Source organism: Salmo salar, unplaced genomic scaffold, assembly GCF_905237065.1.
Source record: "Salmo salar unplaced genomic scaffold, Ssal_v3.1, whole genome shotgun sequence".
In the NCBI taxonomy this organism is placed as follows: domain Eukaryota; kingdom Metazoa; phylum Chordata; class Actinopteri; order Salmoniformes; family Salmonidae; genus Salmo; species Salmo salar.
The window spans coordinates 200,940-215,000 of NW_025547820.1; the positions used below are offsets into that span (position 1 = coordinate 200,940).

General features: G+C 45.3%; 2 protein-coding genes across 3 annotated transcripts in view; both read right to left on the reverse strand.

Moving 5' to 3' along the window:
• Positions 1–14,061, reverse strand: part of LOC106564638 (elongation of very long chain fatty acids protein 4) — a 20,258-nt gene continuing 6,197 nt past the window's right edge. For both annotated transcript variants that reach the window (XM_045711619.1, XM_045711620.1), the window contains exons 2-7: positions 12,685–12,777; positions 11,612–11,799; positions 10,760–10,840; positions 7,400–7,571; positions 7,062–7,189; positions 1–4,807 (exon numbers count right to left, since the gene is read on the reverse strand). In XM_045711619.1, the coding sequence (XP_045567575.1) occupies positions 4,472–4,807; positions 7,062–7,189; positions 7,400–7,571; positions 10,760–10,840; positions 11,612–11,799; positions 12,685–12,777 (998 nt within the window). In that variant the 3' untranslated portion in view covers positions 1–4,471. The remainder of the gene's footprint in view (positions 4,808–7,061; positions 7,190–7,399; positions 7,572–10,759; positions 10,841–11,611; positions 11,800–12,684; positions 12,778–14,061) is intronic.
• LOC123732460 (uncharacterized threonine-rich GPI-anchored glycoprotein PJ4664.02-like) lies at positions 7,590–10,731 on the reverse strand. The gene has a single exon (XM_045711618.1). It carries the CDS (start codon positions 10,538–10,540, stop codon positions 8,285–8,287), a length of 2,256 nt encoding a protein of 751 aa, XP_045567574.1. The 5' UTR covers positions 10,541–10,731; the 3' UTR covers positions 7,590–8,284.

Here is a 14,061-nt window from a genome sequence, read left to right on the forward strand (position 1 = left end):
TGTATGTCCAGGCATTCTGTTTATTTGTATCTATGAGTTGAAATAAGTCATGATCCTTTAAAAGAACGTGCAAGCTGTTTGGACAGAGAAATATCTGCTCATCATGGTATTTACTTGGGAACCCCCCCCCAAAAAAAAATCACAAATGTACAAAAATCACACAGCATATAATATATACAACATGTAATAAATAATAAATTTAAAAAAGTCTCCAAGAACACTAAAACACAGACAAGCACTTTGCCATTCAGAAGAAGAAAAAAAAAAAAAACACATTTATATTAAAGATAGGAACAATAAATCTATTAAATTACATGATGTGATACATGGTTGAATTTGCTGCTCTAGAATAGACTGTGTGGTGTTGTACTCTACACATGTCACGGTTAGCTAGAGCACATGGTCCTTCAGTAGCAGTATGTACAGTACACTAACTAAAACACGTTAGGTTAGGTAGAGTACATGGTCCTTCAGTAGCAGTATGTACAGTACACTAACTAAAACACGTTAGGTTAGGTAGAGCACATGGTCCTTCAGTAGCAGTATGTACAGTACACTAACTAAAACACGTTAGGTTAGGTAGAGCACATGGTCCTTCAGTAGCAGTATGTACAGTACACTAACTAAAACACGTTAGGTTAGGTAGAGTACATGGTCCTTCAGTCGCAGTATGTACAGTACACTAACTAAAACACGTTAGGTAGAGCACATGGTCCTTCAGTAGCAGTATGTACAGTACACTAACTAAAACACGTTAGGTTAGGTAGAGCACATGGTCCTTCAGTAGCAGTATGTACAGTACACTAACTAAAACACATTGACCAGCTGATATTGCCTAAACAGCGTATCAAATCAATCCAGCAATCGATCATTTGATTTGATTGGTTGATAAACAGCATCTCCCAGTTGACTAGTAGTTTGATTTGCCCTAATAATCCATAGCAGCGTCTTCACAGTTAATATTCCCTGACATAGTGTGTCTACTTGGCTCTGCTCACAGCTTCACGTTCACTGAGTAAGACAACTAGTGATGTCGTATGTAGAGGCAACCAGGACAGAATAGTGAAATAGAAAACAAGGCAACATTTCTGACAAAATTCCACTGTCTCTAACTGAATGTCACTTCCAGATTCCACTGTCTCTAACTGAATGTCACTTCCAGATTCCACTGTCTCTAACTGAATATCACTTCTAGATTCCACTGTCTCTAACTGAATGTCACTTCCAGATTCCACTGTCTCTAACTGAATATCACTTCTAGATTCCACTGTCTCTAACTGAATGTCACTTCTAGATTCCACGGCCTCTAACTGAATGTCGCTTCCAGATTCCGCTGCCTCTAACTGAATGTCGCTTCCAGATTCCGCTGCCTCTAACTGAATGTCGCTTCCAGATTCCGCTGCCTCTAACTGAATGTCGCTTCCAGATTCCGCTGCCTCTAACTGAATGTCGCTTCCAGATTCCGCTGCCTCTAACTGAATGTCGCTTCTAGATTCCACTGTCTCTAACTGAATGTCGCTTCCAGATTCCGCTGCCTCTAACTGAATGTCGCTTCTAGATTCCACTGTCTCTAACTGAATGTCGCTTCTAGATTCCGCTGTCTCTAACTGAATGTCGCTTCTAGATTCCGCTGCCTCTAACTGAATGTCGCTTCTAGATTCCGCTGCCTCTAACTGAATGTCGCTTCTAGATTCCGCTGCCTCTAACTGAATGTCGCTTCTAGATTCCACTGTCTCTAACTGAATGTCGCTTCTAGATTCCACTGCCTCTAACTGAATGTCACTTCTAGATTCCACTGCCTCTAACTGAATGTCGCTTCTAGATTCCACTGTCTCTAACTGAATGTCGCTTCTAGATTCCGCTGACTCTAACTGAATGTCACTTCTAGATTCCACTGACTCTAAATGTCGCTTCTAGATTCCACTCCCTCTAACTGAATGTCGCTTCTAGATTCCACTGCCTCTAACTGAATGTCACTTCCAGATTCCACTGTCTCTAACTGAATATCACTTCTAGATTCCACTGTCTCTAACTGAATGTCACTTCTAGATTCCACTGTCTCTAACTGAATGTCGCTTCCAGATTCCACTGTCTCTAACTGAATGTCACTTCTAGATTCCACTGCCTCTAACTGAATGTCGCTTCTAGATTCCACTGTCTCTAACTGAATGTCGCTTCTAGATTCCACTGCCTCTAACTGAATGTCGCTTCTAGATTCCGCTGCCTCTAACTGAATGTCGCTTCTAGATTCCACTGACTCTAACTGAATGTCACTTCTAGATTCCACTGACTCTAAATGTCGCTTCTAGATTCCACTCCCTCTAACTGAATGTCGCTTCTAGATTCCACTGCCTCTAACTGAATGTCACTTCCAGATTCCACTGTCTCTAACTGAATATCACTTCTAGATTCCACTGTCTCTAACTGAATGTCACTTCTAGATTCCACTGTCTCTAACTGAATGTCGCTTCTAGATTCCACTGTCTTTAACTGAATGTCACTTCTAGATTCCACTGTCTCTAACTGAATGTCGCTTCTAGATTCCACTGCCTCTAACTGAATGTCGCTTCTAGATTCCACTGCCTCTAAATGAATGTCACTTCTAGTAATAATGAGTGATGCTTTTTATTAGCATGTACAGTAAACACGTCTAATTGGCCAAGTCGTAATTGGATAAAGCTTAACTTGTATTTCAAGAGCTCAAATTTGTTTTTCAGACCTTATGTAATCTCAATGTGTGGCTAGGATTGCCAACAGCTGAAGTGGGCTGAAGAATTCAATGGCCTACCTCACATAATATGAACCAACAAATCTGGGCAAAGGCCAAAAATGACAGTATGACTAAGTCATATTGTTTAAAAGGCATACGTACACATTGAATGTTTAAATTAAAAAAGGCCAAAGATCGACTGACATTGTCTCCTGTACTGGTGATGGAAGCCTGCGCGTGTGTGGTGTGTTCCTGTCTCTAGACACCAGTGGGTTATAGCTACACACCAGTGAATCAGCTAGCTACACGCCAGTGGGTTAGTTAGCTACACACCAGTGAATCAGCTAACTAAACGCCAGTGGGTTATAGCTACACACCAGTGAATCAGCTAGCTAAACACCAGTGGGTTATAGCTACACACCAGTGAATCAGCTAGCTACACGCCAGTGGGTTATAGCTACACACCAGTGAATCAGCTAGTTACACACCAGTGGGTTATAGCTACACACCAGTGAATCAGCTAGTTACACGCCAGTGGGTTAGTTAGCTACACACCAGTGAATCAGCTAGTTACACACCAGTGGGTTAGTTAGCTACACACCAGTGAATCAGCTAGTTACACGCCAGTGGGTTATAGCTACACACCAGTGAATCAGCTAGCTACACGCCAGTGGGTTATAGCTACACACCAGTGAATCAGCTAGTTACACACCAGTGGGTTATAGCTACACACCAGTGAATCAGCTAGCTACACGCCAGTGGGTTAGTTAGCTACACACCAGTGAATCAGCTAGCTACACGCCAGTGGGTTATAGCTACACACCAGTGAATCAGCTAGCTACAAACTAGTGAATTAATGAGTTTGCTAGCTACAAACCAGTGGGTTAGTTTGCTACACACCAGTGAATCAGCTAGCTAAACACCAGTCGGTTCGCTAGCTACAAACCAGTCGGTTCGCTAGCTACAAACTAGTGAATCAGCTAGCTACAAAACCAGTCGGTTCGCTAGCTACAAAACCAGTCGGTTCGCTAGCTACAAAACCAGTCGGTTCGCTAGCTACAAAACCAGTCGGTTCGCTAGCTACAAACCAGTCGGTTCGCTAGCTACAAACCAGTCGGTTCGCTAGCTACAAACCAGTCGGTTCGCTAGCTACAAAACCAGTCGGTTCGCTAGCTACAAAACCAGTCGGTTCGCTAGCTACAAAACCAGTCGGTTCGCTAGCTACAAAACCAGTCGGTTCGCTAGCTACAAAACCAGTCGGTTCGCTAGCTACAAAACCAGTCGGTTCGCTAGCTACAAACCAGTCGGTTCGCTAGCTACAAACCAGTCGGTTCGCTAGCTACAAACCTCAACACTGCGGTACAGAGAGAGAGAGAGAACATGATGTTGTTGTTTTCCAGACCAGAAACTACTGAATGTTGGATGAGTTGTAATGACGGTCACCATGGACACGTCGTGACCTCTTCCCAGGATTGGGGTTATTTCCCTTTCAATTCAGTCAACGTAGAAAGTCAACTGAAATTCAAGTTTTCCCCAATCAAAACCCAATGAGGAAAAATTGGAATTTTGAAATGTCAGTTTTCTTCATAAATTGATTGAATTGAAATGGAATTGTCTCCAGCCTTGCCTCTTACCACGCCTTCACCTACAAGTGGTGCACTGCATAGGGAATAGGGTGCTATGTGGGAGGTATAATAAGATCAAAACAGCAAGGCCTGTTAGTGCCAGCCTCCTTCAGCCCTACACCCCCTCTCCCTCCGTCTAATCCCTCTTGGCCCTCCCCTTCCTCTTCCTCCTTCCGTTCCCGTTGTCCACCCCTGATGATCTCTCCTTTTCCTCCACCTTGCCCCCTCCCACCACCGCTCCATTCCCCAGTCCCTTGGACAGCCCGTTGGAGACCCCGTTAGACAGAGCCTTGGAGGCCTTGGGCTCCCTGGGTTGACGTGGCGTGCGGCGATACGTCTGGTAGTAGAAGTTACCGAACAGGGCGATGAAGGTCAGGGCGTAGCAGATAAGGGCATAGTGCATCCAGTGGGGAAACTCACAGTCCATGTAGAGGGACAGAGCAGTGTGGCCGATGGTGACATGGAACTGGACCTGAGGTAGAGACAGAGGGAGGGATCAGTTGAAACCTTATTATGTACAGGGCGTTCGGGAAAGTATTCATACCCCTTGACTTTTAATGCATTTTGTTACGTTACAGCCTTATTCTAAAATGTATTAAATACAACAATTTCCTCATCAATCTACACACAATACCCCATAATGATATAAGTATTCAGACCCTTTGCTATGAGACTCAACATTGAGCTCAGGTGCATCCTGTTTCCATTGATCATCCTTGAGATGTTTCTACAACTTGATTGGAGTCCACTTGTGGTAAATTCAATTGATTGGACATGATTTGGAAAGGCACACACCTGTCTATATAAGGTCCCACAGTTGACAGTGCATGTCAGAGCAAAAACCAAGCCATGAGGTCAAAGGAATTGTCTGTAGAGCTCAGAGACAGGATTGTGTCGAGGAACAGATCTGGGGAAGGGTACCAAAAAATGTCTGTAGCATGGAAGGTCCCCAAGAACACAGTGGCCTCCATCATTCTTAAATGGAAGAAGTTTGGAAACACCAAGACTCTTCCTAGAGCTGGCCGCTCGGCCAAACTGAGTAATCGGGGAGAAGGACCTTGGTCAGTGAGGTGACCAAGAACCTGATAGTCACTCTGACAGAACTCCAGAGTTCCTCTGTGGAGATGGGAGAACCTTGCAGAAGGACAACAATCTCTGCAGCAGTCCACCAATCAGGCCTTTATGGTAGGGTGGCCAGACGGAAGCCATTCCTCAGTAAAAGGCACATGACAGTCCGCTTGGAGTTTGCCAAAAGGCACCTAAAGGACTCTGACCATGACAAACAAGATTATCTGGTCTGATGAAACCAAGATTGAACTCTTTGGCCTGAATGCCAAGCGTCACGTCTGGAGGAAACCTGGCACCATCCCTATGGTGAAGCATGGTGGTGGCAGCATCATGCTGTGGGGATGTTTTTCAGCAGCAGGGACTGGGAGACTAGTCAGGATCAAGATGAACGGAGCAAAGTACATAGAGATCCTTGATGAAAACCTGCTCCAGAGTGATCAGGACTTCAGACTGGGGCGAAGGTTCACCTTCCAACAGGACAACGTCCCTAAGCACACAGCCAAGACAACGCAGGAGTGGTCTCGGGACAAGTCTCTGAATGTCCTTGAGTGGCCCAGCCAGAGTCCGGACTTGAACCCAATCTAACATCTCTGGAGAGACCTGAAAATAGCTGTGCAGCAACGCTCCCCATCCAGCCTGACAGAGCTTGAGAGGATCTGCAGAGAAGGGAGAAATTCCCCAAATACAGGTGTGCCATATTTCTGTGAAAAAAAGAATACATTGGCAAAAATGTCTAAACCTGTTTTTGATTTGTCATCATGAGATGTTGTCAGTAGATTAATGAGTGGTGGAAAAAAAACGTTGTAACGTAACAAAATGTGGAATAAGTCAAAAGAAGACCAGCTGGTTCTCCATGATCTCTCCGGGTAGAGAAAGAAGACCAGCTGGTTTTCCATGATCTCTCCAGGTAGAGAAAGAAGACCAGCTGGTTCTCCATGATCTCTCCGGGTAGAGAAAGAAGACCAGCTGGTTCTCCATGATCTCTCCGGGTAGAGAAAGAAGACCAGCTGGTTCTCCATGATCTCTCCAGGTAGAGAAAGAAGACCAGCTGGTTTTCATGATCTCTCCAGGTAGAGAAAGAAGACCAGCTGGTTCTCCATGATCTCTCCAGGTAGAGAAGAAGACCAGCTGGTTCTCCATGATCTCTCCAGGTAGAGAAAGAAGACCAGCTGGTTTTCCATGATCTCTCCAGGTAGAGAAAGAAGACCAGCTGGTTTTCATGATCTCTCCAGGTAGAGAAAGAAGACCAGCTGGTTCTCCATGATCTCTCCAGGTAGAGAAAGAAGACCAGCTGGTTCTCCATGATCTCTCCAGGTAGAGAAAGAAGACCAGCTGGTTTTCATGATCTCTCCAGGTAGAGAAAGAAGACCAGCTGGTTTTCATGATCTCTCCAGGTAGAGAAAGAAGACCAGCTGGTTCTCCATGATCTCTCCGGGTAGACAAAGAAGACCAGCTGGTTTTCATGATCTCTCCAGGTAGAGAAAGAAGACCAGCTGGTTTCCATGATCTCTTCGGGTAGAGAAAGAAGACCAGCTTCGGACCTTCGAGGTTCACTAACTGAATAGTCCAGCAACCCAGTAGTGATGATATGACATAACGCCATGACTGACTTAACTGTAAATCCATCTGAATCAAGTTCCTGTAAACGGATCTCTTACCATCTGGATGACAGTCAGGTACTTCTTCCACCACAGGTACTTCTGGATCTTGGGTCCAAAGGAGGCCAGACCATAATACAGATACATCAGGACATGAATGGCAGCGTTCATGTGTGCACCGAAGAATGCTGCAAAAGGAGGAGGGGGAAACCCCAGCAGATAATGTGATGAGGTACCATTATCAAATCACCAATAATGTATGAATTTCTAATAAAGGGATTGTAACATGTTACTGCATTCTGCTACAGTTCAATGCAGAAGAAGAGATTCCTTTTTCTCAAAGGAAGTTACTGGTTATGTATTAAAAAACAAAGACAAATAGAAAGGGGGATACTCACACTGTCCGCCAGCCACCCACTTGATGCCGATCCACCAGAGGGTGAACATGGTACAGTGGTGGTAGACGTGTAGGAAGCTGACCTGGTTAAACTTCTTCCTCAGGATGAAGAAGACCGTGTCCAGGTACTCTACTCCTTTAGAGATGAAATACCACCACAACGCTGCTGCTATCTGTGAAGGGACGGGGGGACGGGGGGACGGGAGGACGGGACGTTAGTGTCAATGAGGAAGACTTCGACAACAATCTCCAGACAGGTTATATTTCATAACTTTAGGGGGTCATGTGACCTCTCTGTAGAGGGATGTTTATGCCTCTGCTAGAATCTGTTGACTAGACTATAGCCTGATGTGATCCCTGACCTTTGACCTTTCATCATCATCATCATCATCAACCTTGGACACAAAATGATCTCTGACGACAGAGAGGAAGAGGCGAAGGGAAAGGGATAACTGTCTTCTCTAGCAGGTGGGGTTTATATATAATATTTGGGGCTCACCGAGAGGGGTTTCCCCGTCACCAAGCAAGGACTTTTTGTACGGTCAATGAGAGAGTGTTGAATTTGGTCAACAAAAACTGTAATGGCTTATTTGATACATGAGGCTTATTTGATCGAATATGAACACTTTGTTGTTCACACGTGTATCTGCCATCTCATTGGCTAGAAATGGTCCCACTTGATCTTGCCTCCTTCCAACTGCTTTCCATTTTAAGAAGATATTTATTGTCGGTCGTTAGAGCGGCCACTTGAGTACCTGGTCAATATAATGGATCATCTGTACGGACGTGGCACGCTGCCTGGTGTAAACGTCATGGAGAAGTAGCTACCCACCCCGCTGGCTCCGTCTGTCTGATTGGAGGGTTTGCTCAGATGGATAAAGCCTGGTCATGTTTCTTCACGTCTCCCAGAGGTGAGTGAAAGAGAGAGCAGGTGTCTGATTTCATGATCCCAGTCGCTGCAAGGATCATGGCCAGCCAGCATCTCCCAGTTACTGGTCATACCTGTACTACTGGTCCTACCTGTACTACCGGTCATAGCTGTACTACCGGTCATACCTGTACTACTGGTCATACCTGTACTACCGGTCATACCTGTACTACTGGTCATACCTGTACTACCGGTCATACCTGTACTACTGGTCATACCTGTACTACTGGTCATACCTGTACTACTGGTCATACCTGTACTACCGGTCATACCTGTACTACCGGTCATACCTGTACTACCGGTCATACCTGTACTACTGGTCATACCTGTACTACCGGTCATACCTGTACTACCGGTCATACCTGTACTACCGGTCATACCTGTACTACTGGTCATACCTGTACTACCGGTCATACCTGTACTACCGGTCATACCTGTACTACCGGTCATACCTGTACTACTGGTCATACCTGTACTACTGGTCATACCTGCACTACTGGTCATACCTGTCCTACTGGTCATACCTGTACTACTGGTCATACCTGCACTACTGGTCATACCTGTACTACTGGTCATACCTGTACTACTGGTCATACCTGTACTACCGGTCATAGCTGTACTACCGGTCATACCTGTACTACCGGTCATACCTGTACTACCGGTCATACCTGTACTACTGGTCATACCTGTACTACTGGTCATACCTGCACTACTGGTCATACCTGTCCTACTGGTCATACCTGTACTACTGGTCATACCTGCACTACTGGTCATACCTGTACTACTGGTCATACCTGTACTACTGGTCATACCTGTACTACCGGTCATAGCTGTACTACTGGTCATACCTGTTCTACCGGCCATACCTGTACTACTGGTCATAGCTGTACTACTGGTCATACCTGTTCTACCGGCCATACCTGTACTACCGGTCATAGCTGTACTACTGGTCATACCTGTTCTACCGGCCATACCTGTACTACTGGTCATAGCTGTACTACTGGTCCTACCTGTACTACTGGTCATACCTGTACTACTGGTCATACCTGTACTACTGGTCATACCTGTACTACTGGTCATACCTGTACTACTGGTCATACCTGTACTACCGGTCATACCTGTACTACCGGTCATACCTGTACTACCGGTCATACCTGTACTACTGGTCATACCTGCACTACTGGTCATACCTGTCCTACTGGTCATACCTGTACTACTGGTCATACCTGCACTACTGGTCATACCTGTACTACTGGTCATACCTGTACTACTGGTCATACCTGTACTACCGGTCATAGCTGTACTACCGGTCATACCTGTACTACCGGTCATACCTGTACTACCGGTCATACCTGTACTACTGGTCATACCTGTACTACTGGTCATACCTGCACTACTGGTCATACCTGTCCTACTGGTCATACCTGTACTACTGGTCATACCTGCACTACTGGTCATACCTGTACTACTGGTCATACCTGTACTACTGGTCATACCTGTACTACCGGTCATAGCTGTACTACTGGTCATACCTGTTCTACCGGCCATACCTGTACTACTGGTCATAGCTGTACTACTGGTCATACCTGTTCTACCGGCCATACCTGTACTACCGGTCATAGCTGTACTACTGGTCATACCTGTTCTACCGGCCATACCTGTACTACTGGTCATAGCTGTACTACTGGTCATACCTGTACTACTGGTCATACCTGTACTACTGGTCATACCTGTACTACCGGTCATACCTGTACTACTGGTCATAGCTGTACTACTGGTCATAGCTGTACTACCGGTCATACCTGTACTACCGGTCATACCTGTACTACCGGTCATAGCTGTACTACCGGTCACACCTGCACTACCGGTCATACCTGCACTACCGGTCATACCTGCACTACTGGTCATACCTGTCCTACTGGTCATACCTGTACTACCGGTCCTACCTGTACTAGTGGTCATACCTGTACTACCGGTCATAGCTGTACTACCGGTCATACCTGTACTACCAGTCACACCTGCACTACCGGTCATACCTGCACTACCGGTCATACCTGCACTACTGGTCATACCTGTCCTACTGGTCATACCTGTACTACCGGTCCTACCTGTACTAGTGGTCATACCTGTACTAGTGGTCATACCTGTACTACCGGTCATACCTGTACTACCGGTCATACCTGTACTACTGGTCATACCTGTACTACTGGTCATACCTGTACTACTGATTATACAGGCGTCCAACTGGGTTTAAATACTACCGTTTGCTTTATCCTGTCTAGAATGCCAGATGGGTTGGGGTTCGCAATTTTGTGAATATTCTAATTGGTTCCATTGCGACAGGCAACCTGCATCGAGCCACAATGAAAGATTTTGAAACGATTTCAAATACTACTTGAACCCAGGTCCCGGGTCGTTTCTGGGTGAACTCACCCGGACTTCGTTGGGGTCGTCTGAGTAGTCAACAGACTGGCAGATGTAGCTGTATCCGGCCGCCCGAGCCGCCAGGAAGAGCTGAGAATAGAAGAGACCACCACACACACACACATATATATAAACCGAGAGAGAGACAGAGAGAGAGAGAGAGAGAGAGACAGAGACAGAGACAGAGAGAGAGAGAGAGAGAGAGAGAGAGAGAGAGAGAGAGAGAGAGAGAGAGAGAAACTAAGAGCAGACAGATATCAACTAATGGAAACAGGGAATCTAAGGAGTTTTACACAACTAAATTACACTTTTTGGAAATGTTTTATGAATGCTTTAAAAAAAAAAAAAAAAAGAGGTGAAAGTGAAATAAAATATTCAGCAACTCTTGAAGGACAATGAAAGTTGACTTAGTTAGTTTCAGTCTTGTCATAGTCGTGTTTGTAGGTGGCAGGGAAGTCAGGCGCAGGAGAAACTAAAGAAAATAACCCGTCGCACACCTGATCCAAAATACCCGCGTACATAACATCACAATCAATCACCGACAAGGACATGAGGGGAAAACAGAGGGTTAAATACACAACATGTAATGAACGGGATTGGAACCAGGTGTGATGGAAGACAAGACAAAACCAATGGAAAATGAAAAAACGGATCAACGACGGGCTAGAAGACAGGTGACGTCGACCGCCGAGCGCCACCTACACAAGGAGTGGCATCGAGTTCGGGCAGAAGTCGTGACAAGTCTCTAGTGACAGATTTTAAAATCGAGAAGCTAAACCAGACTAGCAAACTCACACAATATTTGGTTGTGGGTGACGAGATTAGAATTTTAAAATAAAATTAAAAAATGAAAACGCCCACCTCTTTGCAAATGAAGAAGTTGAAGATGACCATGCTGAAGTTGTAGACGATCAGTGTCTTCTGGAGCTGGAAGGGTTCTCTGTTCTGCATGTACTTGGGCCCCAGCCACAGGAACAACAGATAGGAGGAACTGATGGCCAGCGTTGGGAGGGGGTTGTCCATCAGGGGCCATTTCTCCACTCGTTTGTCTTTGGGGGGGGACAGTACAATATACTCAGTATTACTGCTGTGATAACAGTGAGTAATACAATACAGTAATCTGACATTTCTTCCTCTACACTGAACACAAAAATATAAAACGCAACATGTAAAGTGTTGGTTAAATGTTTCATGAGTTGAAATAAATAAAAAAATCCCCAAAATGCACAAAAAAAAAAACGTATTTATCTCACATTTTTGTGCACAAATTTGTTCCTATCCCTGTTAGTGAGCATTTCTCCTTTGCCAAGATAATCCATCCACCTGACAGGTGTGGCATATCAAGAAGCTGATTAAACAGCGTGATCATTACATAGGTGCACCTTGTGCTGGGGGACAATAAAAGGCCACTCTATAAAATGTGCAGTTTTGTCACACAACACAAATGCCACAGATGTCTCAAGTTTTGAGGGAGGGTGCAATTGGCACGCTGACTGTAGGAATGTCTGAGCTGTTCCCAGAGAATTTAATGTTCATTTCTCTACCATAAGCCGCCTCCAACGTCGTTTTAGAACATTTGGCAGTACGTCCAATTGGCCTCACAACCACCTGTAACCACGCCAGCCCAGGACCTCCACATTCGGCTTCTCCACCTGCGGGATCGTCTGTGGGGTGGGGTGGAGTATTTCTGTCTGTAATAAAGCCCTTTTCTGGGGGAAAACTCATTCTGATTGGCTGGGCCTGGGCCTGGCAGGGACTGATTTCCTTATATGAACTGTAACTCTCACAAACCAAGATCAAGACTAAACCTGACGCGTGCGCACACACACACACACACACACACACACACACACACACACACACACACACACACACACACACACACACACACACACACACACACACACACACACACACGGGAGTGTAAGGATTACCTGCTATGGTAAGGGCCCATTTATATAAATTCATGGTATCATTTATCAGATGTGTGGTGAGCTCCATCTTTGCAGGCCAGTATCTGAGTTCCCCTGGCAGAGAGACACACAGAGAGAAGACAGTAGAAGGTGTTTAACAACATCCAGCTATCACTGAACACGACCACCTAGCGCCCCCACCTGGTGAGGAGGTCATCCTCTCTGACAGCTTCTACAGTATTACTGGGATGGAATAGGAGCTATAGAGCGTCTTGGAATAACTCAGGGCTTCAATTCAGTCAATTAAGCCATTTCATTTAGGCTATTCTTACTCAGCTACATTTCTCAGCACAAGTTTAAAGGTCTATCTACAGTCCGTCCTCACATTCTGATGTAAAGTAAGCAAATAGACTTCCATCAATATCTATCCGTTCCTGACAGACTGGGGGGTGAGAGAGGATGGGAGGGGGGGACACTGCGCTGCACTGTTCTGCTCGGTGACACGTGATAGACGAATGGTCCTCTATTCTAGCGACTCACAAATACCCGGCTGACGCCGCACCGTGAGCATGTCAGCAGCTTTTTGACCCCGTTGGTCTGACTGTCCCCGCACCGCCGCTATTAGCGGCATCCAATCTGTAGTTCTATGTTATTTAGTTCAAAACTACAACATGCTTTCTATCCAAGCAGGTCATTGCATAGTGCGCATTGGCCTAGAGCGCGTGGATAACACCGTGTGATTTAATGATCTCTGAACCAGCGGCGGTTCTAGACCATTTCAACTGGGGGGGGCAAGCTGGGGCCAGTTGTATTTACATTTACGTCATTTAGCAGACGCTCTTATCCAGAGCGACTTGTTAGAGCGGCCAGTTACATTAGACGTTATTGTTGTCATATCGTTTTCTTCACTGCATTGCAGGCATTAGCAGGTAAAATACCATGTTCATCATCATTAGTGTTCCGCGTTGCCACTGTCTAATAACGGATGTAAAAAAAAGAATGATAGCAAAAATTAGTTATGTAAAAATTATTTCATAGTCCACATTTAGGGGGGGGGCCACAAGGGGGTCCAAAATTGTTGTCACAGGGGCACTGCCCCCCCCCCAGAACCGCTAGTGCTTCTGACCCGCAACCAAGCAGCATCTGCACGAACCCAAACATTATTTCATCTGATGGGAATAAAGCATTATTAAAATAAAGGAATATTACTAAATGATATGGCTGGATATTTGAGTAGGGTAGAATAGGCTATATAGACGATGAGCATTTCGCACCATATCCCCACTGGCCCTCCACGTCACTGTGCTATTCATTGATCATACATGGATCATTTCCCGATGCTATAATTTCAACCATTAAATAAAGAAAAACTAGCAAACTAGCTAATTGTATCCAGTA

Bases quoted from the DNA above. Each gene is read 5' to 3' on its own strand.
- LOC123732460 (XM_045711618.1), bottom strand. From the start codon at position 10,540: ATGACCAGTAGTACAGGTATGACCAGTAGTACAGGTATGACCGGTAGT.